This window comes from Hyperolius riggenbachi, chromosome 3, assembly GCF_040937935.1.
Source record: "Hyperolius riggenbachi isolate aHypRig1 chromosome 3, aHypRig1.pri, whole genome shotgun sequence".
In the NCBI taxonomy this organism is placed as follows: domain Eukaryota; kingdom Metazoa; phylum Chordata; class Amphibia; order Anura; family Hyperoliidae; genus Hyperolius; species Hyperolius riggenbachi.
Window position 1 is genome coordinate 471,690,799 of NC_090648.1, and position 26,732 is coordinate 471,717,530.

The 26,732-nt window shown below is 47.1% G+C and overlaps 1 protein-coding gene across 7 annotated transcripts in view; it reads left to right on the forward strand.

The window, feature by feature from the left end:
• SLCO1C1 (solute carrier organic anion transporter family member 1C1) overlaps positions 1 to 26,732 on the forward strand; it is a 92,681-nt gene that overhangs the window by 22,472 nt on the left and 43,477 nt on the right. For all 7 annotated transcript variants that reach the window (XM_068278019.1, XM_068278020.1, XM_068278023.1 and 4 more), the window contains 5 exons: positions 2,582 to 2,728; positions 4,767 to 4,865; positions 9,024 to 9,266; positions 12,505 to 12,669; positions 25,783 to 25,978. In XM_068278019.1, the coding sequence (XP_068134120.1) occupies positions 2,582 to 2,728; positions 4,767 to 4,865; positions 9,024 to 9,266; positions 12,505 to 12,669; positions 25,783 to 25,978 (850 nt within the window). The remainder of the gene's footprint in view (positions 1 to 2,581; positions 2,729 to 4,766; positions 4,866 to 9,023; positions 9,267 to 12,504; positions 12,670 to 25,782; positions 25,979 to 26,732) is intronic.

Consider the following 26,732-nt stretch of genomic DNA (forward strand, 5'->3'; position numbering starts at 1 on the left):
GTCTCCAACAGATCAATAAATTTTATTCAGGACATATCCATATCCACATAAAAGCACTCGACTAACATGTTTCAGACATGAAGTCCTTAATCATAGTCGTTCTTACAGCCCTCTGTGTGAGGTTTAAAAACCTCAGCACCAGTGTCGGGTACAGGCAGGGCCGGGCCGAGGCAGAGGCTGGAGAGGCTCCAGCCTCAGGGCGCAGTGTAGGAGGGGGCGAACAATTCATTCAGCTGTCATTTCCAATTGTGTTTGAAGCAGAAAGAAGTAAGAAAAGGGGATATATGGCAGTGACTGCAAGCCAGATAACTAGAGATTAAGGTGTTGGGGAGGTTGGGGGCCCTGGGGCACCTATTAGTCTAATAGCAATCAGTGTGTGATGGCTGGGGGGAGGGATGGAGGGGTGCACTTTGCTGTCTCAGCCTTGGGTACTGAAGGACCTTGTCCCGCCTCTGGGTACAGGAGCCAGCATATCACTGCTGCACTTACGGGGGACCCTCTAGCCATTTTCTCACTCCAGGCGAGAAAACCTGTGGCGCCTTCATCAGAAAATAATAGTATTGCAGCAGCATTTCACCAGAAAATAATCATAATGCGGCAGCATTTCACCAGAAATTACACTTATTGTGGCAGCGTTTCACCAGAAAATACACAATGCTGGCAACATTTCACCAGAAAATACACAATGCGGCAGCGTTTCACCAGAATATACACAAAGCAGCAGCATTTCAAAAGAAAATACACAATGCGGCAGCGTTTCACGAGAAAATACACTTAGGCAGGGCTCCACTTTCATGAGGCACAAAGTGGGACAGAAGGAGGCACAGGGGGACTGCATAAGGCACACAGGGTGACATAGGGAGGCACAGGGACAGAAGGAGGCATGAGTGTCAGAAGATGTCACAAAGGAGTACAGAAGGAGGCACAAGGGAACAGAAGGAGGCACACAGGGGGACACAAGGATGCACAATGGGCAACAAAAGGAGGCACAATGGGGGACAGAATGAGACACAAAGGAGGACAGAAGGAGGCACAGGAGGACAGAAGGAGGTCCACAGAGGGGCAGCGAGTGGTACAGGGGGACAGAAGGAGGCACAAAAAAGGACAGTGGGAGGCACAGGGGGACACAAGGAGGCACAAGGGGGGGGGGCAGAATGAGGCACAGTAGGGGACAGATTGAAGCACAAAGGGAGACAAAAGGAGGCACAGAAGGAAAGGAGGCACAGGGGGACTGAAAGAGGCACAAAGGGGACAGGAGGAGGCACAATGGGCGAGAGAAAAAAGTACAAAGGGGCCAGAAGGAAGCACAGGAAGATAGTAGGAGGCACAAAGGAAAACAGAAGCATGCACAAAGGGGGATAGAAAGAGCCACAAAATAGTGACAGAAGAAGGCAGAGGGGGATGTAAGGAGGCACAGGGAGACAGAAGGAGGCACAGGGGGACAGAGGAAGGAGCAGGGGATAGAGGTGGCACATGGGGACTGAAGAGGCACATGGAGACAGAATGAGGCACAAAGGGAGACAGAAGGAGGCACATGAGGACAGAAGGAGGCAGAGTGGGACTGAAGGAGGAATATGGGGGCAGAGGTAGCACAGGGGAACAAAGAAAGGCACAAGGGGACATAAGGAGGCAGAGGTGGCACAGGGGGACTGAAGGAGGCACATGGAGACAGAATGAGGCACATGGAGACAGAAGGAGACACAAAGGGAGACAGGAAGCATAAAGGGAGACAGAAGGACAAACAGGGGTCAGACAAGGGACTGAGGGAGGCACAAGGAGACAGAAGGAGGCACAAAAGTGACAGAAGGAGGCACAAAAGGAGGAGAAAGGATGTACAAGGCACAGAGGGACACAGTGGCAGCTGCCTGCAACTTCATCCAGGGGCGGGGCTTACTTCAGCAATATGGCGCCCCCAGGACCAATGGCACTCCAGGCAACGGCCTGTACTGCCTATGCCTAGAGGCTCCCCTCTAAGAACAATGACACATTGGACCTTATGCAATTCTCTTTTCCCGTACCTTTTTAATCTGTTTAAGATAACTTTTGCACCCTGCAATTGAAAAAGTACCAACAAGAAGGTGAAAAAGTACTGTTGAAATTATTCAGAGTATTTTCTTACGTGCTTGTGGTTTAAACAGTATTTTATTTATGATGTAAAAATATCACCTAGGAGAAAAAAATTGCTATTTCTCCTAAGTTTTCTCCTAGGTGATATTTTCACAACTTGTCAATAAAATGCCTTTTAAACCACCAGCAAGCAAGAAAATACTCAAAATAATTTTGGCAGTACTTTTTCACCTACTTTTTGGTACTTTTTTCAAATGTAGAGTGCTGAAAAATTATTTTGAACAGACAATGAAAATGTTCTTCTAGGAGAAAACTTAGGAGAAAAAGTGAACTGAATAAGGGCCATGGATACTTGGCTGGGGTAGACTTCTGATAAATGTAAAATTAGTGGAAAATATAGGAACAGATATAAGCTGGGTGTAAGCTGGAAATGTCACTTTGGAGATCATTTTTAGACTTTTCCTAGAATGTGTTTTTGTTCTGAAGTTGGACTTTTCTCATTTGTGTTGCTCAGGGTGTGACAGTGACTTTCACAGCTCCATGTGGTTGTGCGTATTGCTGGGAAATCTACTACGCGGAGTTGGGGAGGCGCCAATCCAGCCCCTGGGGATCTCCTATATTGATGACTACGCTGAAGATGCCAATGCTGCCTTCTACATAGGTAATATTGTCGTAATAGTCCCCCAATGAAAGAATAGCTCAAAAATCACATGACAAAGAGGGGGGGGGGGGGAGCAGAGACAGAAGCAAGCTATTAGTTTGAGCTTCTACTTGGAAGATGTATGTTTTGGTAAAGAGCAGAATGTGGGAGGAGCATTGGAGGAGCTAGGATCCAGGCCACCAGATATTCACCAAGTTCTAGGCATTTGCCTTGTGGGTATTATGGCACTGGACTGGTCTGAGTCTATCTGCCTTGGTTACCTTGTAGATCATTCATGTCAAAATCTAGCACTCTGGACAAATCTTGCCTGCAGAGCCATCAAATTCGGCCTGCAAGTGGTTTCCCCACTTTTCATCATGCTTGGCCCTCCATAGACCACCAGGGAAGCTATATTGGAGGTGAAGTCTAGATCACCAGGGAAGCCATATCGAGAGGGAAGAGGAAAGCACCCAACCAGGGAACTGTATAGTGGAGGGACGCCATTTTTTTGCATCAGACCCAAGGAGAGCTAAATTGGTTGTTACCAGTGAAGCAGGTCATTTCAGTGCCGTTCTGGGCCTGAACTGGGCACCGCCATGGACCCCAAAATACTTCTCCCTCTAGGTTGCTACGACTAGGAGGAGGAATAGTATTTCACGCCACCCACAATTTCACTAGCCGCAGGGTCATCCATCATTTGGCTCACTCTGCGCCCAACAGACCTGGCAGCTGAATGATACGTACTCATTTCCGGTATTAAGTAAGGTCAGATAACTCTTGTGAATCACCTCCAATATAACTACATAAACACGATTCAGTAACACAGTCTTCTTGGGGTTAAAGCTCATTTAAAGAACACCTGAGGCGAAAATAAACTAATTAAATAAACAATTGTGTCTATCTTCCTTCTCCTAAAAATGACTTTTTAAGATATTCCACAATTTTATTTTATGCTTATATCTACTTTTTACGATTTAACTGTTTTATTGTTTCTGCTCAATGACACATTCATTGAAGTATGCCAGAGCTAAAATCTATGAACTATTGACCCTTTATCTCTTGCCTGCTCTCAGAAGCCATTTTCTGCTAGGAAAGTGTTTTTTAGTTGGAATTTCTTATCAGTGAGGGTCCCACAGTAGTCACTTCCTGTCTGAGTCAGGACTGAGTCAGCCACTTACATACCTGATATTTAACTCTTTCAGGCAGAGAAAGAAAAAAAAAGAACACAGCATAGTTATTAGTGTGCTAGGCACTGTACATACCCATGTCTATCTCATCATGTCACATGTCACCTTGGGTATCCTTTAAGATGGACTGAAGAAAAATAGAAACCATTCTATCTTCTCATAAGTAAACTTTTCTTTAAAGGGACTCCGAGCTCAAAAAAAAAAAGAAAGTTGTACTCACCATGGGCTTTCTCCAGCCCAGTGCTGGTCGGGAGGTCCCACGCCGGCGTCCTGGCTCCTCTCCTTCTCCCCGCTCCGGAATGGCTGGCAGGCCGCAGCCCGGGCGACACTCTCCCGAGTGTCGGGCTTCTTCTTCCGCATATGACGCGGATTACGTCACACGCCGGCCGCCTCGCGTCATCATGGCGGCCGGCGTGAAAGTACTGCGCATGCGCAAACAAAGCGCGCATGCGCAGTACTTTCACGCCGGCCGCCATGATGACGCGAGGCGGCCGGCGTGTGACGTAATCCGCGTCATATGCGGAAGAAGAAGCCCGACACTCGGGAGAGTGTCGCCCGGGCTGCGGCCTGCCAGCCATTCCGGAGCGGGGAGAAGGAGAGGAGCCAGGACGCCGGCGTGGGACCTCCCGACCAGCACTGGGCTGGAGAAAGCCCATGGTGAGTACAACTTTCTTTTTTTTTTTGTGCTCGGAGTCCCTTTAACTTTTTTTCTGGGGAGATGTGGACAGAAGGAGGAAATTTGCTGCTGGATAATGATGTGGAAAATGTACTTCGTATAGTGAGGAATTCTATGACCGAGTTTACTGAAAAGGCAGTGCTGCACCTCTTGTAGGAGTTATACTTTGATTAATTCTTATCATATCCTATTACAGGCTGCATCCAGACAGCTGCTGTGATTGGACCCATATTTGGATTCCTCCTGGGATCTCTGTGTGTGTCGCTCTTTGTAGACATTGATTCTGCGAGTTTAGGTAATTACAATATTATTTTATGGTCTGTATTACCCCCGTGGTGTTTGTTTTGACTAGCTTTGAATGCATGAATGAAAGAATAAATACATGGATAAACTGCGATCTGCATTAGAGTATTGTCATTAAAGGGACTCCGAGCACCTCTCATGGGCATGCCTTTAAGACAGACGAGACGACTTCCAACAAAGTCCCCTCTGGAGGAGCCTCTTGCAATGGCCATGCGTGTCACTTCCTCTTCCTGCTTCATCCAGTGATGCACTTCTCTAATAGAGAAGACAGGGGTGACCAGGAAGTTATAACATAGCCAAGATGGCAGCCACGAAATGAAGGAGGAGAGCACAAGCTATAGAAAGGTAAGCATCTTTAAGTACTTTGCAGTACTGGCTGGAGTCTTAAAGGCATGCCCATGAGAGGTGCTCAGAGTCCCTTTAAAGCGGACCTGGAAAAAGATAAGCAACAGCATAATAACCTTTAAAGAAAAAAATGTCTTTGTTACAGCTGATACAAATTCTACAATAAATCTGCAGTGTGTCTACTTCCTGCTTTCATGGATTTAGACGTATTGTTAACAACCTGTATTCACAAATTAGCTGCTGTGACGTGGCAGAGGAGATTCCTGAGCTGACACAGCTGAGAGATCAAATTACAGTGGTGATTAGTCACAGATGAGGGGGAATAAGACAATCTAAATATATACAGGGTGCATTTCTCTGTTTTCCTTCTGTCCTGTGCAAGAGTTCAGGTCCACTTTAAGTTACTGATTTCAGTCACATGCATGCAGTGGTGTAGCTAAGGAGCTTTGGGCCCCAGTGCATGTTTTACATGGGGCCCCACAAGCATTTTATACATATCAATTCATAAGGCGCAACAAATCCTGCCAAGGACATCCACAGTATGAGAAGCGTAAGCAGAGGAGGGGAACCATTTGCTAATAATTACCACTATTCAACACGTATATAGAAGTGATCATTACTAGGGATAAGTTCCCAAATACCACGGAATTCCGATTGACAAGTTTCTGATTGGAAATAGACTTTCCATGGCTGAAATCGGTGTCGGAAACTGGAGTACGGAAATCAGAGTTCCACGGAATACCACATTACCGAGACTTAGAATTGTTAGGCCAATCACAAGACTCACTTCTGATACTTCTATTGGGCCAATCAGAGAATTAGTATCAGCAGAATACTGAGTACCAAGGCCTAAAATTTTCACGCCAATCGCAAAAGGCAGAATTAGGGAAGTGTACCCCGGTTGGCAATCAGAAATCTAAATGTTGCATAATCTGCAAAATATAGAGGGTTCCACAAAAAAAAAAAAAATTAATCAACTATCTTTATTGACAAAAAATACCCCCCCCCCCCCTTGCAAAAATAAAAATAGAAATGCAGAATACCACTGGAATCGGAAATGGGCATTTCCAAACATCTGTAATGATTATTACCATAACCCCATTAAAGGGACTCTGAGCACCTCTCATGGGCATGCCTTTAAGACTCCAACCAGTACTGCAAAGTACTTAAAGAAGCATACCTTTCTGTAGCTTGTGTTCTCCTTTTTCATTTGATGAAATCGCCATTCTACACCAAATAGTTTTTGTTCGATTTCAATTTAAAAATCGTGGCTGCCATCTTCGCTGTTATAACTTCCAGGTCACCCCTGTCTTCTCTTTTAGAGAAGTGGATCACTGAATGAAGCAGGAAGAGGAAGTGACACGCATGGCCATTGCAAGTGGCTCCTCCAGAGGTGTCATAGCACGACTTTGTTGGAAGTTGTCTGTCGTAAAGGCATACCCATGAGAGAAGCTTGGAGTCCCTTAAACGAGTTCTGATGATCATTAAAGCTGTCATGTCCTGCAGCTGTCATGTCCTGCGCCGTCCTCCTACGATCCTCCGTTCCCCGCCGCCGGCACCAGTCAATTATTCATCTAACCTCCTCCTCCCTCTCCCCAACCGCTAGTGCAGTCAATTAGCAAAAAAAAAGTCCCTGTTTACTAAAACCATGTGCAGGAGCATGTGTACTTTTTCCTGCTTCCAGAGACTGCTTAACAGCAGAACATTCTCTTCGCCGACTCCGATCACATGACCTGCATGGAGCGTGTGGATCAAGAGAGCCCAATGCTACCATTTTTTCAGGGGGACCCTGCTAAGTCTATTTACGCCCCTGCCTCTGCATCCCTTATTGGTACACCACTGGCCTGGGGTGTGTCACAGGAAGTCAGTGCACACAGGAAATTCCCAGTAATGTTTATCGTAGGCTATGACATCATGCAGCCTTCTCTAGGGGGAGCGCACAGATGTTGTATTCCGAATATCAATATTCGCACCAGAATTTTCCAATTACAGGTTGAAAGTCAGCATTCAGCATTCACAAAATTCCAACATCTAAATGCCAAAAGCTGCGTGAAATTACATTTGTGAAACGGACAAACTATTTTTTACACAATTTCATTGAGAGTGTTCAAGGAAATGAATGAGAGGATTCTATGCGTAATTTCACACTGAAATTGTAACCTACTGTAATTTTACAATTTATTTTGTATTTTTACAAATTTGCACTGAGCCTATTTAACCTTATAGTTAGTTAAAAAATATGCTCACAACAAATTCCAATTTCACAATTTTGCAATGCAAGCTCGGAATCCACAAAATTCTGAATTTGCTTGAAATTTTCATTAGGAATTTCGATGGATTTAGTATTTGGCAATTCATTTCCGACCATTCCTGGCCTTCTCCACAAAGCATTCTGGGAGATTAGGGGCTTGATTCACAAAGCGGTGCTAACCTACTTAGCACGTCTAAAGTCTTTAGACGTGCTAACCAGGGTGATAAGTAGGTTAGCACCGGATTTCTCAATCAGATCGTGCACTAACTTTGCGCGCGCAAAGTTTTATGCGCGCAAAGTCTTATGTGCGCTAAGTCCCATAGGCTTTAATGGGCACTTCGCGCGGAGCGCCCTGCGCTCTGTGCAGTGTGTGCGTAAAGTTTTACGAGCATAAAGTTTTGCGCGCGTAAAGTTTTACGCGTGAAAACTCGTTTAGACGTGCTAAGGGGGTTTTCACAGGCGTGCTAACAGTTAGCACCGCTTTGTGAATCAAGCCCCAGGTGTTGTTCCCACTCACTTAGATAGAGGGGAAAAATAAAACATTCCACAGTGATTCACAGTGCCAACAGTAAAGATGCCAGCATCTGTCATAAATGTAAGAATGTAAATGAGGGTGATGAAGGACTCTACAATGGAGAAATACAGTATTGGCTAATTCACCATTTCAAAACTAAAGTATATATATATATATATATATATATGTGTATATATATATATATATATATATATATATGCAGTACACAGTAAAGTTTCTCCGTAGGTCAGTTAAAAAACAAAAACATTGAAAAAAGTCATTATGTCTCAGTTTTCAGCAATTATAGTTTGAAAATAAAAGTGCTACTGTAGATAAAACCCACAAATTGTATTTGCCCACTTGTCCTGGTTATTACAACATTAAATTATGTCCCCAGTACAATGCATGATGACAATATTTTATTTGGAAATAAAGGTGTATTTTTTCTATTTTGTGTTTGTTTGTACTATAGCAGTACTTTACGGGTGACCACATGACTTATTAATCCTGGCACCACCGTTTTGTGCATAACTAAAAGAGAGGGTTACATTAAATGTTTTATATTTTACAACATTAGTCAATAAAAGTCAAATCAAGTTAATTATTCACAAGTTACGTCAGTTATGGCTAGATACTGTATGAGTTGAGTTCCGAGATTTCTGAATTAGGCTGTATTCCCACTACAGCAGAAAATGAACATTTTACTGCATCGGAAAACTGTCAATTTTTAAATAGGACCCGTTCACACTTGTCAGTTTGCGATTCACTTTTGTGCTGTCTGCGATTTTTCCGGAGAGCAGACATGTTTCTCATGTAGCCTATGGTTGAAACGCACCTGCCCCAGGCACCAACCAACCAGACCACAACGAACCATTGGAGCGTACACTACACTGTCTGCTCCTGTTGGTGGTTAGAAGTGCTCAGTGGGAACCTAGTCTTAACCCCATTGTAACTTGTGGATTTGGGAAGGATTGCTTTAATAATGCATGGAAATACTATGTATCTGCGACACACACTCATCCACTATGTTTTTTGCCCAGACAGGGTGGCGATCACTCCGCAGGACGCCCGCTGGGTCGGGGCCTGGTGGCTCGGGTACCTGGTGGCTGGAGCCATCAGTATTCTCGCCACTATACCATTTTGGTTTTTGCCCAAAGAGCAGCTGCGGTCAGACTTGCAGAAGAATTCCAGCCCCCCCTCTGAACAATCCAAATTCATTCTGGAGGACTTGAAGGACCCCGAGAGAGGCCAAGATGGGGGTCAGCTGCTAAAAATGGCCAAAGGTAACAGAAGGAGATTGATCAGTCTGTTGGGACATGAGAGACAACTCTTGCTACTTATGATCGCATGCCACTATTAGCAACTATAATATGTATAACAAACACTCACTGGCCACTTTATAAGGTGCATCTGCTCAATTGCCTGTTAACACAAATAGGTAATCAAGCTAATCACATGGCAGCACTCAATACATTTAGAACAGGGGTCTCAAACTCGCGGCCCGCGGGCCATTTGCGGCCCTCGATACAATATTTTGTGGCCCCAGGGCCCCAGAGCTTGTAGGGGCCCCCAGTGGCTACAAGAGGAAAACATTTTTTTATAGTTTTTGAGAAAATCGATTTTAAAGTTGCAAAGGAAAAAAATACACATTTAAAAACCCGCCGACTTTAATGGTTAATTGCAAATCCACCTTAATAGCTAGAAACCCTAAATTTGCAGGATATGTTAAGGAGATCATTAGGAATAAGAGGAAAAAACAATTTTTCAAAAAGACCTTATAGTTTTTGAGAAAATCGATTTTAAAGTTTCGAAGGAAAATAGTATACTTTTAAATGCGGTAAATGTCACTTTTAGTAGCAAACCTAACGGTAGTGTAATTTTACATGCATCAAAAGAAAGAGCAATACATTTCCTGACAGGGTTTCCAGGGGGTCCATACGCAGCCGAAGCGCTTTGGCCAAGGATCGCTATACAGCCGCAATATGGCTGTATGAAGATTCCTGGCATTTTTTCCTATTTTCCCAATTTTTTTTTTTATGTTTAGAGTGTGGGAATTTTTTTAAAAAAATTATGTGGGGTCCCCCCTCCTGAAACTTTTTAACCCCTTGTCCCCCATGCAGGCTGGGGTAGCCAGAATGTGGAGCTCCGACCGATTGGGGCTTCACACCCTGACTATACCAGCTGCAAAAAAGGTCCCTTAATGCCGATTTTTGTTCCAGGGTATCTGTTGGGGGGGGGGGGGGGGAGGGCAGGTTTATTTTGCTCTTGGGCCCCATTGTTGCTTAAACCGGCCCTGCCTGCCGTCAAAAGCAAAAGAGACACGGAAGCGAACTATATTTGCCCATTTTACCTTATAGTTCGCTTCAGTGCTCCCAAGTAATCCGCCGCATCCCCGCCGCTAAACAAGGGTTGCAGACCCCTAAATCCCCCGCGCAAACATCCACGACTGCGCTGAGGGGCAGAGCTTCCAGCTGTAGCTCTGTCCCTCCTGACGTCAATCGCCGAATGGATCGCCGCCTCTCCCCCGCCCCTCTCTGTGAAGGAAGAGTGGGAGGGCGGGCAGAGGCGGCGATCCGCCGCGATTGACGTCAGGAGGGGCAGAGCTGAAGCTGAAAGCTCTGCCCCTTCCAGGAAATGCTGGCGGATTGCCCCCCGGGGCGATTTGGGGGCTCTGCAGCCCTCGTTTTGCGGCAGGGACACGTGAACTCCCTTATGCGGCCCAGCCTCAACCTGACTTTGCCTCCTGCGGCCCCCGGGTAAATTGAGTTTGAGACCCCTGATTTAGAATCTAGACATGGTTAAGACATGTTGCTGAAGTTTAAACAGAGCATCAGTGTCCCAGATATAAAACATATCAAAGTTTGACTTCTTTAATCCATCCCATGCACTCAGCTCTTCTCTTCCAGGCAAGAGTTTTATGGCTGTAATTGTTTGTAGGTGAGGATTATGCTATAGTCCGACTAGGTTCCGACTGAGAGAAACTGTCACTTGCTGAAGTTAAATACTTACCTAAGGAGAGGGAACTCACGCCGTCCTCATCCACTGCCCAGGATCCTCCTGCCCATTGTAACCATGCTCCTCTAACTACTTGAAACGGCCATACCTGCCCAGTAGCACGGAGCCACTCGTGCATAAGCGACTGGCTTACTGAGCAGGCTCATCCGTGCTTGCACAGGCGCAGTACAACTGCGCTCGTGCTTGTAGAGGAGTGGGGTCGCGAGCATGGAATCTTACAAGAGCTTGTCGGATACCTTCACTTGGCAATGGTGGACCAGAGGACAGCGTGCGAAGCTTCTGCATCCTGAGGCTTCCATCTCCTTAGGTAAGTATTCAACTTTTGACCTGAGGTTTGCTTCAGGTGCACTTTCACTCTTTTAGGCAAAAAAAAAAAAAAAAAGAATAAAAAAGAACACAGCCTCATTGTTTGTATGCGTCGCACTGTACATACATGTTTAGTTCATCATGATGTCACATGCCAGCTTGAGTATTCTTTAAAGAGAACCCAAGGTGGTCAGATGGAACACAGAGACATGTTCTCTGCCTCATAACATGGCTCTGTGTCCCCACACTGGAGCGCTCTCTGCCCCCCCCCCCCCCCCCCCCCCCGCTGTGCTTTAGCCCTCCGAGGTTGGCGACACTTTGTCACCATCTCGGAGGTAAACACAGGGAGAGGGATTCCCTGTTCAAAACACCCGCCAGGGGCATTCCTACAGGCTTTCCAGAGCTGCCATTGGGCAGCTCTCTCTCCCTGGCCGCGCCCCCTGCTGCTCCCCCGCCTTCCTGCACGCTGGATCAAAGAATGAATTCTCATCCTAGCGTCGTGACCTATAGGTCACAAAAGTGAAAGTGGCCCAGTGCAGCCCACAGGAGCAGTGATTTTTGCGGCTACCTGATCCGCTCAGCCCCACGGATCAGCTAGCCTACTTTTTAAAAAATTGTTTGAGCCCAGCTTGGGCTCTCTTTAAAGGGATACTGTAGGGGGGTCAGGGGAAAATGAGTTGAACTTACCCGGGGCTTCTAACGGTCCCCCGCAGACATCCTGTGTTGGCGCAGCCACTCACCGATGCTCCGGCCCCGCCTCCGGTTCACTTCTGGAATTTCAGACTTTAAAGTCTGAAAACCACTGCGCCTGCGTTGCCGTGTCCTCGATCCCGCTGATGTCATCAAGAGCGCACAGCGCAGGCCCAGTATGGTCTGTGTCTGCGCAGTACACTCCTGGTGACATCAGTGGGAGCGAGGACATGGGCGTGCAGGCGCAGTGGTTTTCTGACTTTAAAGTCAGAAATTCCAGAAGTGAACTGATGGCGGGGCTGGAGCATCGGTGAGTGGCTGCGCCAACACAGGATGTCTGCGGGGGACCATTAGAAGCCCCGGATAAGTTCAGCTCATTTTCCCCCGACCCCCCTACAGTATCCCTTTAAGCACAGTACAGGATAGATGTTGTGTGAACTCTGGAGAGACTCTCATGTTGTCACCCAAGCTGGAGACCAGACATTCTCTGAGTAATTTTCTTCCTGACAGATTTCCTGCCATCACTGAAGGAGCTTCTGGGGAACCCGATCTTCTTCCTCTACCTGTGCGGCAGCATCTTCCAGTACAACTCGCTGGTCGGGATGGTGACTTATAAGCCAAAGTACATCGAGCAGCAATATGGACAGACATCCGCCAGAACGAACTTCATCATTGGTTAGTCAGCTCATACTACGTTAGAGATGTTTCAGTGATGGAGGCCCACCTAAAGGTGCCCATCCAGATTGACCAAGACACCTGATCCCGGATTTAATCTGATCATAAAGAGATCTATTGGCTGCCTATAAACCACAGCCAGATTCCCATTTGATTTCAGCATGAAATCTCTCAGGAATGGGCTTAGTGACGCAGCCACTGCCGCCCGTCTGACCGCCACCTAAATGTTTGTTCCCCCCACCGGTACCCCTACATTGTAAATGTCACCTGTCCAGCTGCACCAACTTTTGGTCTCTTCCCCTCTCTCCCCTGATCACCACTGTCAAACCGAGTGCCACCACGTGGTGGCACTTATATTAAGTGGTGCATTTGTGAAATCACACACTTGTGCCGGCAGATGGACAGGTGAGATTTCCATCACATTTGTCACAATATCCCATGCCATTACTGCCACACACGTGATGGACTACGTCAGACCAAGATTTTCCAGCTTACTGAATTGATACATTCAACTGATTTAAGCCCGAAACAGGCCAAATCATTGATTGGGCGGACATGTTGTGGCACTGATTTTCAGCCAATTGGATAAAATTATCAATCAAATCAGATGGTTAATCGGGTCACAACATTGCTAGATGCAGGGCCGGATTACCAACCAGGCAACAAAAGCAGTCGCTTGGGGCCCCATTCAGAGTCAAAGGGGCCCCATCAGCACCTAAACCAGCCCTCGCCATCCTGTCAGCGGTGGCTGGATGGTATAATGGTTAAAGGGACTCTGAGCAGTGCAGTAACTATGGAAAGATGCATATCATTTTAAAGCTCTCTTTCTCCTCTTTTCAATGATATATAAACGGTCGCCCTATGCCTTTTAGTTTTCGCTATTTTCGCGATTGAAATCGCGGACACAGGACGACTTTTCTCCAAAGTCGGCAGCTCGATTCAGCACAATGCAATGAAATATAAGGAACCCAGGGGGATATAATTACAAACATCATGCTGGTAGGTGTGAGGGTGTAATTATATAGTTGTGGGTATGCTTAAAGGCATACCAACAGGCACTGCTCGGAGTCCCTTTAAGGGCTCTGCCTCTGACACAGGAGACCAGGGTTCGAATCTCGGCTCTGCCTGTTCAGTAAGCCAGCACCTATTCAGTAGGAGACCTTAGGCAAGTCTCTCTAACACTGCTACTGTCTATAGGGCACGTCCTAGTGGCTGCAGCTCTGGCGCTTTGAGTCCGCCAGGAGAAAAGCGCGATATAAATGTTATTTGTCTTGTCTAATGATGCCTTGCGCTGCTGATTGTCTTCAGAGCCAGGCTCTCCTCCTAGGTCCCCCTCCTGCTACTGTGCGCTCTGCCGCTGCCCACTCCTCCCTCCCTTCCCACAGAGAACCACAGCTGCAGCAAGAATGATAGCAACAGATGGCAAATACTCACTCACCTATCCATGATCCAAGCGATAGAGATCCCGTCATCTGAAACCCATCTGTCTCTTCTACAGTGCAGCCGCTCGCTCTGAACTTCCTGATTCTCAGATCAGACAGGAAGTAGTAATAGTAGTAGTAACAGAGCGGCAGCACTCTAGAGGAGACAGATGGGCTCCGGATGACGGGACCTCTATTGCTTGGATCGCAATAGGTGAATGTGAGTCATCTGGTGCTGTCCTTCTCCCCCGCTGTGGCTGCCTTCTCTGCTGGACTATCGTATTCACTGGGATGGAGGCTGCATGGTGGCTGTCTAGTTTGGGAGGAAATAGGTTGTTCAGTGGTGGGGGTGGTTATGTAATTCTGTCTGGGGAACGGCTTCCGGTTTGGTGGTGTCCAGAGCTTTCTGCTATTGCCAGGCTGGAGATGCAGGGTAAAAGTGCTGCTGCTGTGATATCTGGCGCCCTCTTCACAGGGGTGCCCCAGTCCCTGAGTGCAAATGTCCCAGCCATTCATCTCTCACTCTGCATTTTGCCGCTGCTATTCCCTGCATTGTGCACCCACAGAGGAAAGCGGGCTGTTGCCCATAGCAACCAGTATCTCGGCTGCCCCGGTGTGTGCAGCATGTTGCTGTGCAGCTGCATCTTCTGATTCTATTACGACATGATGGGGGGCCCAAATCAGTTACTTTGCTTAGGGCCCCATTTAGCCTTAATCCGGCTCTGGCTAGATGTATGGCCAGCTTAGCAGTCTCCTTTATGGTGGGCATAGAATAAAAAAGTACAAAATGTAGGGATTAGCAGCAAACGTCATGTAGAACAAACCTAAACATACAGACATTGGTGAATCCGGTCCTTGGCTGATTTTTGAATTTGTTGCGGTAATGAAAAACTACCAGTAGATGTCAGCATTGTACTAGTCAATGCATACAGTATTTGTACCTCACCAAACTTGTCAGGTACTTTCCAAAAGTCCTCCAGGCCTATGTCACTTCTGTTCTTCAAACCCATAATTGTCACCTCTGTCCTCCAGGCCGGGGATTGTCACCTTTATTCTTCACGGCTAAAATTGTCACCTACCAGGGCCTTCCAGAAAGTAACAGCCATTTTCATTTAATCTTTAAGGAAACATTTAATTTACTTCTATTTATTTTATTTTAGACACTATGGGCTTGTCTCACTTAGCCCATTGCGCTGTGTAAATCTTCTTACGCTCGTTATTTAAAGTGACACTGAAGCGGAAAAAAAAAGTATGATACAATGAATTGTATGTGTAGTATGAATAATGAATAGAACGCTGACATAACTAGAAATCACTGGGCCCCCTGCAAAATCTTGGATGGGACCCCCCCTCTCTGCCGCTGTTTAACCACCCTGGCGTTCTATTAAGATCGCCAGGGCAGCTGCATGAGGGTTTTTTTTAAATAAAAAAAAAACTATTTCATGCAGCCAACTGAAAGTTGGCTACATGAAAGCCCACTAGATGGCGCTCCGGAGGCGTTCTTCTGATCGCCTCCGGCGCCCAGAATAAACAAGGAAGGCCGCAATGAGCGGCCTTCCTTGTTTTGCTTAGATCGTCGCCATAGCGACGAGCGGAGTGACGTCATGGACGTCAGCCGACGTCCTGACGTCTGCCGCCTCCGATCCAGCCCTTAGCGCTGGCCGGAACTATTTGTTCCGGCTGCGCAGGGCTCAGGCGGCTGGGGGGACCCTCTTTCGCCGCTGCTCGCGGCGGATCGCCGCAGAGCGGCGGCGATCGGGCAGCACACGCGGCTGGCAAAGTGCCGGCTGCGTGTGCTGCTCTTTATTTGATCAAAATCGGCCCAGCAGGGCCTGAGCGGCACCCTCTGGCGGTAATGGACGAGCTGAGCTCGTCCATACCGCTAAGGTGGTTAAAGAGGGGTGGGTTGGGCCCCCCTCCCTGCCACTGTGAGCCCACTGCCCCCCCCCCTCCTAGCCCCATAGGTCAGCCCTGGGCAGGGCCCCCTACTAGACTTCACCCCACCATGGGCCCCCCTGCGCCTGCATCCCTTGCAGGGGCTATTGTTACGCCCCTGGAATAAAACACTAGTAGCAAAGAAAACAGTCTCATGTTCTTATTTTCCGCTATATAGCTTCTTTTTAAAACATTGCATCATTCTGTCATATTTGCAATTTACAAACCACAATCTGTATTTTAAATATGAAACAGAGCAGAGCTAACGCCCCTTTGAACTTCCCTGCAGTAAAACCTTATGTTCCTCTCTATATCACTGTTTCTTTTATGTATAAGTGCTTGAGAAAAAAAAGCACTGTATCCAACCCAAGTTGGGTCTAAGAGCTCAGAGAAACTCTTTAGCATAGTTAACAACGGAGGTTTCTTATGCTGGATACACACTATGCGTTTCCGCGTGCGACGCGGCCGTCGATACGCGTCGATTCGATTATTTCCGAACATTTCCGAACGAATTTCGATGATTTTTAGGTCGAATGCCATGTAAAGTATGGCAAATCGACCTAATGATCCATCGAAGCTTGAATCGGACATGTCGGAAATAATCGAATCGACGCGTATCGACGGCCGAGTCGCACGCGGAAACGCATAGTGTGTATCCAGCATTAGCTGTACTAAACATCCAACTCATGGTCCCATATGCAATTCACTATTTCACCAGAGTTTTCTCTTAGGAGATAATTTTTCATCTTCAATTTAACATATCTTTTTAGCACTTTGCAATTGAAAAAGTACCAAAAAGTAAGGGAAACAATGCTGTAAAAATTATTTTGAGTATTTGTTTGCTTACTGGCCATTTAAAAGGCCTTTAATTTACAAATTGTGAAAATATCACCCAGGCAAAAACTCAGGTGAAAAAGTGAATTGTTTATGGGCCATTGGCCTTGATTCACTAACTGGTGCTAAGCCGGTTAGTGTGCCTTATCTGAGTTAGTGTGCCTTATCTGAGTTAGTGTGCCTTATCTGAGGTTAGTGTGCCTAATCTGAGTTAGTGTGCCTTATCTGAGTTAGTGTGCCTTATCTGAGTTAGTGGGCCTTATCTGAGTTAGTGGGCCTTATCTGAGTTAGTGTGCCTTATCTGAGGTTAGTGTGCCTTATCTGAGGTTAGTGTGCCTTATCTGAGGTTAGTGTGCCTTATCCGAGTTAGTGTGCCTTATCTGAGGTTAGTGTGCCTTATCTGAGGTTAGTGTGCCTTATCTGAGGTTAGTGTGCCTTATCTGAGGTTAGTGTGCCTTATCCGAGTTAGTGTGCCTTATCTGAGGTTAGTGTGCCTTATCTGAGGTTAGTGTGCCTTATCTGAGTTAGTGTGCCTTATCTGAGTTAGTGTGCCTTATCTGAGGTTAGTGTGCCTTATCTGAGTTAGTGTGCTTTATCTGAGGTTAGTGTGCTTTATCTGAGGTTAGTGTGCCTTATCTGAGGTTAGTGTGCCTTATCTGAGGTTAGTGTGCCTTATCTGAGTTAGTGTGCCTTATCTGAGTTAGTGTGCCTTATCTGAGGTTAGTGTGCCTTATCTGAGGTTAGTGTGCCTTATCTGAGGTTAGTGTGCCTTATCTGAGGTTAGTGTGCCTTATCTGAGTTAGTGTGCCTTATCTGAGGTTAGTGTGCTTATCTGAGTTAGTGTGCCTTTTCTGAGGTTAGTGTGCCTTTTCTAAGGTAAGTGTGCCTTATCTGAACTTAGTGCCCCTTAAGTAGCTTTGTGCACACTAAAAGATGCACAAAGCTACATCGCACACTGCACTGCGCACAGCGCGCACAGCGTAATGTGTCGATCTTTGTGCGCGGTGCGTTGATAATGTCGCACCCGCTATACTGTATATGATGCCACCATAAGGTTGCATAGGATGCGATGATAACGGTGCACTGATGCGCCGTTTAGGTCGCATCCTATGCGACCTTAAGGTCGCATCATGTACAGTATAGTGGGTGCGATGTTATCGTCGCACCGCACGCAAACATTGGCGCATTAGGCTGTGCGCAGTGCAGTGTGAGATGTAGCTTTGTGCATCTTTTAGTGTGCACAAAACTACTTAAGGGGCACTAAGTTCAGATAAGGCACACTAACCTCAGATAAGGCACACTAACTCAGATAAGGCACACTAACCTCAGATAAGGTTAGCGCTGTAGTTTGTGCCCACTAAGTGATAAGGCACACTAACCGGCATAGTGCCGGTTAGTGAATCAAGCCCATTATCTCATAAGTTTATTTTCACTTCAGATTCCCTATAAACTATTGGCACTTCCTGAGTAGTGTGCCCTCCTTAGCAACATGCGCTCCTTTCCATATGCCGTGTGATAGTGACATATAGTGGCTGCACTAGTGAAGTATCCCGGCCACTATACGTCACTATCACACAGCATATTTGAAGGAGCGCCCGTTGCTAAGGAGGGCACGCTGTACCTTGCCACTAGCATGCGTAGTGTGCCCGGGCTATCAGGTAGTGCGCCTAGTTTAAATAACGAGCGTAAAAAGGTTTACCTCGTGCTGTTACAGTGCAATGGGCTTAGTGAATCAGGCCCATTGGACCAATTAACTTTTTCTCCTGAATTTTTATATTTCATGTTCTATTTAAAATACCCTTTCAGCACTTTGCAATTAAAAGTACCAAACAGTAGGCAAAAAGGTACTATAAATGATTTGAGTATTTTCCTTCTTGCTAGTGGTTTAAAAGGCATTTGATGGACAAGTTGTAAAGATATCACCTTAGAGAAAACTCCACTGACCCTTATTCAATTAACTTTATCTCACAGGCTTTCTCCTACGAGATCATTTTTCATATTTTCAGTAAAATAACTTTTTCGCACTTCATAGTTGAAAAAATACAAAGGGGGGGGGGGGGGGGGGGGGTGAAAAAGTACTATTAAAATTATTTTGAATATTTTCTTGGTGGCTTAAAATATTTTATTGAGGTGTGAATCTATCACCTGGGAGAAAATTTGGGAGAAAAAGTTAATCGAATAGGGGGCCTCTGTATCTTCTGGCTATTTCTCTACATAATCACATTCTGTATTTAAAGAAACACTGAAGCGAACAGAAATTATGATATAATGATTGGTATGTGTAGTACAGCTAAGAAATAAAACATTAGCAGCAGTGACATAAGTCTAATATTGTTTCCAGTACAGGAAGAGTTAAGAAACTCCAGTTGTTATCTATGCAAAAGAGCCATTGAGCTCCATGACTTTCAAAGTTGTAGAGAGAATTATCTTATTATCTCAAGTGTCTGTCACTCTATTGCTTTCTTTTCTGCAGAGGACAGTTCAAAAGTTCACTAGCCTGCTCTGTAAAATCATTTAGAATGCTGAGTAGTGTGTAAACTGCAAATATTAGAGAATGATGCAATGTTATTAAAAAAACCTATATAACTGAAAATAAAAGTATGAGAATATTTTGTTTGCTACTAGTGTTCTAGTAATTATCCGTACTACACAACCAATTTATTATATCATATTTTTTTTTCCTCGCTTCAGTGTCTCTTTAAAGAGAACTAGAGACGAAGCATCCTCATGTATTTTACCATATATATCAATGGGAACATAACAGTAAAAGCCATCATTGCTCTTTGTTTCAGTCCTCACTGGTTAGTCTGCCTGTTATCTGCTCTGATAAGAAGCATGAGCATTCAGTCTAACTTTGCCCTGGAATGATTATAGCTGAGTCAGTCTTCTGTGATGTCTTTTCAAGCCCAAGCCCGCCTCCTCCTGGCTCTGCTTTCCTGCTAGGAAGATACATAGCAGGAAAGCAGAGCCACAAGGGGGCAGACTTGGGCTTGAAAAGACATCACAGGAAACTGACTCAGCTATAATCATTCCAGGGCAAAGCTAGACTGAATGCTCAGTCGGAAATTTTATCAGAGATAATAACAGGCAGATTGTGCAGTGAAAAATGAAACAGAGAGCAAGGTAGGTGTTTACTGTCATGTTCCCATTGATATATATGGTAAAATACATGATGGTGCTTTGTCTCTGGTTCTCTTTAAGCATTTATCACATACCAGTGTTCTCCCCAGGCTTAATTAGGTGGGCGGGCCGCCCGGGTGTTTTGAAACCCCGCCCGCCTGTTGGTATGCACTTGCGTAGCTAGCAAATGTCACTGCTGTAATCTGCAGGCAGGAGCGCTCGGCTGGGGCACGGAAGCAAAAGCCATCGCAAGCAAAAGCCATCGCTTTGCAGTGCAGGAGCGCTCCTCTGCCTGGGTGACCTCACCTTCCTAGTGGAGCTGTGATTGGCTGGGCGGGTTGTAAGGGGCGGGACTTGGGCAGCACGATAAGACAGAACAGCAGCCGTCCGCATACACATGCTGGCACTAATGCTGTGTGACTTGAGGCTGGGGAGAGAGCCTGGGGCTGCAGGCAGACTCTCACTCCCCAGCAAATATGGACAATTGTTTCCTCTGCCCTGGGCTGGCTGCATGAATGTCAGCAGCCAGTCCCATCCTCTCCAGGCAGCTCCGAGGCTGAGTCACATGTGATCGGGCAGTGCAGGGCACGGAGTTCTGCCGCCCCGCCCCCTTTTTCCCCGGCTGCTTGACTTCAACACACACGCTCTTCTGATGTGGTGGGAGAAGTTGTAAACTCTGCAGATAAGTAATGATCTCCCTTCCACTGGATGAGGTCTCTGCTATTGTCCTCTAACCAGCAGGAGCACGTTTTATCTGATTTTTCAGCTTGTGAGAGGGCAGGGAGCTGTCAAGCTAGGGGACTGATAAAACAAACATGACTGTATTGACCTGCAATTTAGATTAGCTGACTTGGAGGGGATGGAGGCTGCTGCTGACTCGTTTCTGTCTCAATCCCGTATTATTATTATTATTTGGTATTTATATAGCACAAACATCTTCTGCAGTGCTGTACAGAGTATATTGTCTTGTCATTTAACTGTCCCTTAGAGCGGCTCACAATCTAATTCCTACCATAGTCATATGTCATAAGTATGTATCATGTAGTGTATGTTTTGTAGTCTAGGGCCAATTTAGGGGGGGCCAATTAACTTATCTGTGTGGTTTTAGGATGTGGGAGGAAACCGGAGTGCCCGGAGGAAACCCACACAGACACTGAGAGAACATACAAACTTGTAGATGGTGCCCTGGCTGGCATTCAAACGGGGGACCCAGCGCTGCAAGGAAAGAGTGCTAACCACTACGTCACCATGATGCCCAAACCAGTCTCCCCATGAAATGCAACTGTAACACCCATTTGTAGTGTTCTTCCCAAGCTCTTTAAGACAGTTGTTTCACCTGGCTAATTTTGAGGAGCACCTGGCTCAACTCCTCATTCTCCTCCTTATACTGTAAGGGGGAAAAAAATCCCCCCCCCCCCCCTCGCAACTCGCACACCACCCGGCTACTCTTTCATGCCACCCGGCTGGAAAAAAATTCTGGGGAGAACACTGCATACATTCAGAAGGTTTTCAATCCCTGTACTGTAGTAGTATCACACTCTTCACCTATGGGTTAGCAGTGGTCCCCAACCTTTTTTGATCTAAGGACCGCTTCAGCATCAGGCAATTTTTCCAAGGACTGGGCGTATGCTAGCGTATGCAGGGGACGGGAGTGTTATTGCATGGGGGGGGGGGGGGGGGTCGGGGTCGGGGTAGGGTGTTGCGCAGGCTTGTTCTACAGGCAGGGTCATTACATAAAGAAGTCCTGGCAACGCCAGCCTTACCTAATCACTATCTTCATCACCCTCAGCACTTTGGAAAAGGTGTGTGCACTGGGGCTGCTGCATAAGACCACCAGCACGAAGTATATTTGGTGTGACAGGTGGTGTGGAGGGTGGTACTGCCTGGGCTTCCTTATCTACTGGCACAGTCATTTCCTATCCACCTCTGCCTACTCTCACTTGTTCCCTTCCCTCCACCCCACAGCCCCTTTACCCTCCTCCCCACACTCACTTCACACTTCCCTACAACCACACACACTTCCCTCCTCCCCACACTCACTTTTATCCTTCCATTCTTCTTCCAGGATCAACTGCTCACATCCATGCAGACTGAACTCTGTGGCTGGCAAGAGACCAGAGCGTCCCATTCATCCTCACTGCTGCCACCTGGTGTTCGTGCAGACAGAAAGCATGCTGCATTACAAATAACAGACACTAGGTGGCAGCAGTAACAACGGCTGCAGACGGCTCTTCTCTATAGCTTCCGACAAACTTTAGTGACACTTCTCTCCATACTGTGATGACAGATGGCGCAGCCCGGGGGTTGGGGACCCCTGGGTTAGAGGAATTGGGGGTAGGCTTAAAGGGCCACTGAGCAGAGGTATAAATTAGAAATCCCTTCTGTTGGAGGCTCGGTTATCCAACTACTTTGGATTAAGTTGCATTTGCGTGGGCCGTACATGCACCCACTGGCGTAACAATAGGGGAAGCAGCCCCTGCCCCCGTGTGGGGGGGGGGGGGGGGCGCTCATGGTCCTTTTGGGGTGGCTGTAGGGGTTGCAACATGAGGCTTTGTAGCACGTCGGTGGGGAGGGGGATGGTCCCCCCCCTCACCTCGGGCTCTCCCCTCCTTCATCTAAGTAAGTGGCAGCAGCTGCGGCAGCTATAATCACCTCCATTCACCATGGAGGTTGCCGATCTACAAGGGCTTCACATTACTTCCTGTTAAAACAGGAAGTAATGTGAAGCCCTTGCAGATCTGCGACCTCCGGTGGTGAATGGAGGTAATTATAGCTGATGCCGCCGCCACTGCTAACACTTACATAGATGCAGGAGGGGAGCGCAGAGGGGAGAGCCCGAGGTGAGGGGGGGGGGACCGTCCCCTCTCCCCGCCGATGTGTAGCATGGCTTTCCCTTCATGCTGCGACCCCTCCAGCCCCCTTAAAACAGCCATGAGCGGGCCCCAGGGTGTGTGTGTGTGTGTGTGGGGGGGGGGGGCGCTCAAATTCTTGCAGGGGGGCCCAGGGACTTCTAGTTACGCCCCTGCGTGCAACTGGCGCGTTATCACGCCAGTGGCCGTAAGCATCCTGTGTATGCATGGTTCAGTTTTTAAAGAACCTTGCATGTGCAGGATGCTTACATCGACCGACGTGATGATGTGCTGTGTGAGCCGAAGTCAGCGGACTACCAGAGCTGCCAACGGGACCACAGAAGAGACCCAGAGGATGCCGGGGAACCGTATGGGCTATGGGGGGCTGGAGGAAGCTCCAGGTAAGTCCAGATTTTCAATTTATCTGTTCAGGGTCCCTTTAATGTTAATGCTACTGAATTACCAGCTACCTGTGTTCTGCAGTCATGTGACAAGCGGTGCAGGGAGTGAACAGCATAATCTGACAGATGCAAATTAAATTACACAGAAAAAATACTTTTCATGGCAGATAAGAATGATTGTTGCTTTTTGGATAACCCTCATATATTCTCCAGACCCATAACTGTGATCATTTCTACTTTCCAGGCCTGGAATTATCAATCCAATCCTTAGGCCGATAACTGTTACAGAACTCAAGGCCCGTTATTGTCACATCCAGGCAAATTCACCCCTCTCTCCTCCTGGCCCATAATTGCAGCTTTATTCTCCAGGGCTGGAATTATCTCCTCTACTTTCCAGGCCCATGATTTTCACCTGGGCATGTCACTTCTCAGTTCTCAAGGCCAGGGCTTCCAAACCCAATCCCCAAATACCACCAACAGTGCACGTTTTGTGGAAATCCACAGAGGTAGTTAATTTGGGCTAATCTGCTCTGCTGAGACACCAATTATCCCACCTGTGAATGTAAATAATCTCAATAATCCCACCGGTGAATGGCAACTTCTGTTGGTGGGCTTTAAGGACAGGGTTGGGAAGCCCTGATCAAGGCCCATAGTTATCCTCACCGTCCTTCTGTCCTAAATCTGTCACCTCTATCCTCCAAACCCATCGTTTTTAGCTCTGGCCACCAGGCATGGGATTGTCACCTCCATCCTTAAAGGGAGTCTGAAGGGAAATTAAAATAAAAAACAGATACTTACCTAAGGTGAGGGAAGGCTCTGGGTCCTATAGTGCCTTCCAGGCCTCCTCATGGTCCCCACGTTCCCACACAGACTCCTCTGTTAGTCTATGACTAAACTGGTCCTAAACTGTTTTATTTTCTGTGTTTGGCTGACTTTGGTTGTCTTTGGTTGTCTTTCGGAACCACTCGGGCTTCCGAAGATGGGCCGCTCCATACTGCGCACGTGCGAGCGCCCTCTCTCGCGCGTGTGCAGTACAGAGCCGCCGGTCTTCAGGAGCCCAAGTGCTTCCGAAGACTTCTGGAGTCTCCTGCAGCAGGAGATTCAAACGGAGGAGCCTGTGGGGGAATGAGGACTCCATGAGGAGAACAGGAAGGTATGTATCTGTTTTTGTTTTTATGTTTTTTACAGTTCAGACTTGCTTTAAGGCCTGTGACTGTCACCTCTTACCTTCAAGGGCTTTAATTACTTTTATGAAGACACAATAGTGGAACTGTGATGGAAAGATTATTGTCTATGAAACACACTGGCCAGAATCCCTGGCCAGCAACCAGTCCTGCAGTGTTGGGAAAGGGCAACTCAGGTGACCTATGAATGAGCACAGTGTTTAGCTGTCTCCGATCATCTGATGACAACACAAATTGGAAGTAGGGGAAGGAGACATGAGTCTGGAGATCAGAATGGAGATTAAAATTCCCAACACATAAAATGATTGGTATGGCTTCTTTTGGGTGTGCTCACTACTGTGTAAGATGGCAGACTTAGCCATAACCACGGGCAGATTTCTGGAAAAGCCACGAAGGCCCAGGCCTTGGGCAGCTGCAACACAAAGGGGCACCTGAACATGAAAGAGCAGGCCCGGATTTGTACTCTTTACTGCCCTAGGCCACTGTCATCAGCCGCCCCCTTTCAGTATAGGTAGCAAGATGACTCCTCCCCCTTTCCCTCCAGTATAGGTAGCCAGATGACCCCTCCCCTTCCCTCTAGTATATGTAGCCAGATGATTCCTCCCCCTTTCCCTCCAGTATAGGTAGCCAGATGACTTCCTTAATCCCTCCTTTTTCCACCCTCCCACCTTACAGTATAGGTAGCCAGCTTGCCTTCACACCGCATCAGCCATCAGTGTCACTCATTTCTCCACTCGTATCCAGTGCAGAAGCTTCCTCTTCCTTTCCATCTCCAATGTGCTGCCCAAGTCCGTAGCCGCCGGCCTTAATGCACAGAGAGCAAGGTGGCTGCTGCACAGGCAGCTAGCAGCAGAGTACCGCGGTTAGGCACTCGCCTGATCTCCCTGCATTGCAGCATATGCAAGCTTGCCAATGCTGCACAGGTTTAGCCTGCTGCTTTGGCGCCCTTTCTCCTGTGGTGCCCTAGGCCATGGCCTAGGAGGCCTTGGCCTAAATCCAGCCCTGCAAAAGAGGAGTTGCTACATATGAAAGAGGAGGATGAAAATGGGGAGCAACCCATAAAAAAGGGAAACTGTTGCTCAAGGTGGCTTCATGAAACAAAGTGTCTGCTGTACATGGAAGAGGGGGCTGCACATGGAATGAGAGGGGCATTGCTGAACTAGAAAGGTGGGCCACAATGTACTTGGCCTACAGGCACAAAAGTGTAAATCCGTCCTTGGCAACAACTGATGATATTCACAAAGCAGACTGTAATACGTACGAACATTTTACAAACCAGGTGACCACAGAAGCAGAAATGGAATAGGATTTATACATTTGTAGTTTGGGGGTGTATGGAAGACTCTCATATTGTGTTTGTCTTTTTCAGGTCTTATAAACATCCCAGCGGTGGCTCTTGGGATTTTCTCTGGAGGGCTTCTGATGAAGAAATTCAGGATAAATATTCTGGGAGCAGCAAAACTTCTCCTTGTCTCCTCTGTGATTGGATACCTGATGCTCGTGTCACTCTTTGTCATGGGTTGTGAGCGCCCTGTAGTGGCCGGGCTTACTGTGCCCTACGATGGGTAAGTTAATGTTTCTTTCTGCCTGGGGAATGTACTGCAAGGGTAGGTAGTTTTATAGTAGTGCTTAGTCTCTGCCTACTATATCCTGTGAAGGGTGAGATGGTATTTTGTGCAAGCCATTGTGGTGGGCTGGGGTATTAACAGACCCCTACCAAAAATCTTCATAGCTCCTGCCGGGCTCCCCATTGGTCCATTAGGTCCATTATCATCCTCAGAACCTAATGGACCAATAGGGAGTCCCGGTTGGGGAGAGCTATGAAGATGCTTTAGCTGGGGCTCTTGTGTTTAGTGTTAGTAGCGGAAGCAGCAGAGACAGCCCTGGTGCATTACGATGGGAAGGGATGGGGCAGGGCCAGGCAGAGGCGAGAGAGGCTCCAGCTTCAGGGCGCAGTGTAGGAGGGGCGCACAACTCACTCCCCTATTGTGTTTGAATCAGAGAGAAAAAAGAAAAGGGGATACATCGCAGTGACTGCAAGTCAGAACACTAGAGATTCAGGTGTTGACGGTGGTTGGGGGCCCTGGGCGCCTCTTAGTCTAATAGCAATCAGTGTATGACGGCTGGAGTGGCAGGGATGGAGGGGCGCACTTTGGTGTCTCAGCCTTGGGTGCTGAAGGACATTGTCCCAGCTCTGGGATGGGGAGCTGTGTTGCCTGGAGAGCCTGGCATGTAGCCACAGACATTGGGTAAGTGCTGAGGACCTTTCTGACTTTAGCGATGGACTGCAGGTGACTTCAATGGGTGTCCAGAGGAAAA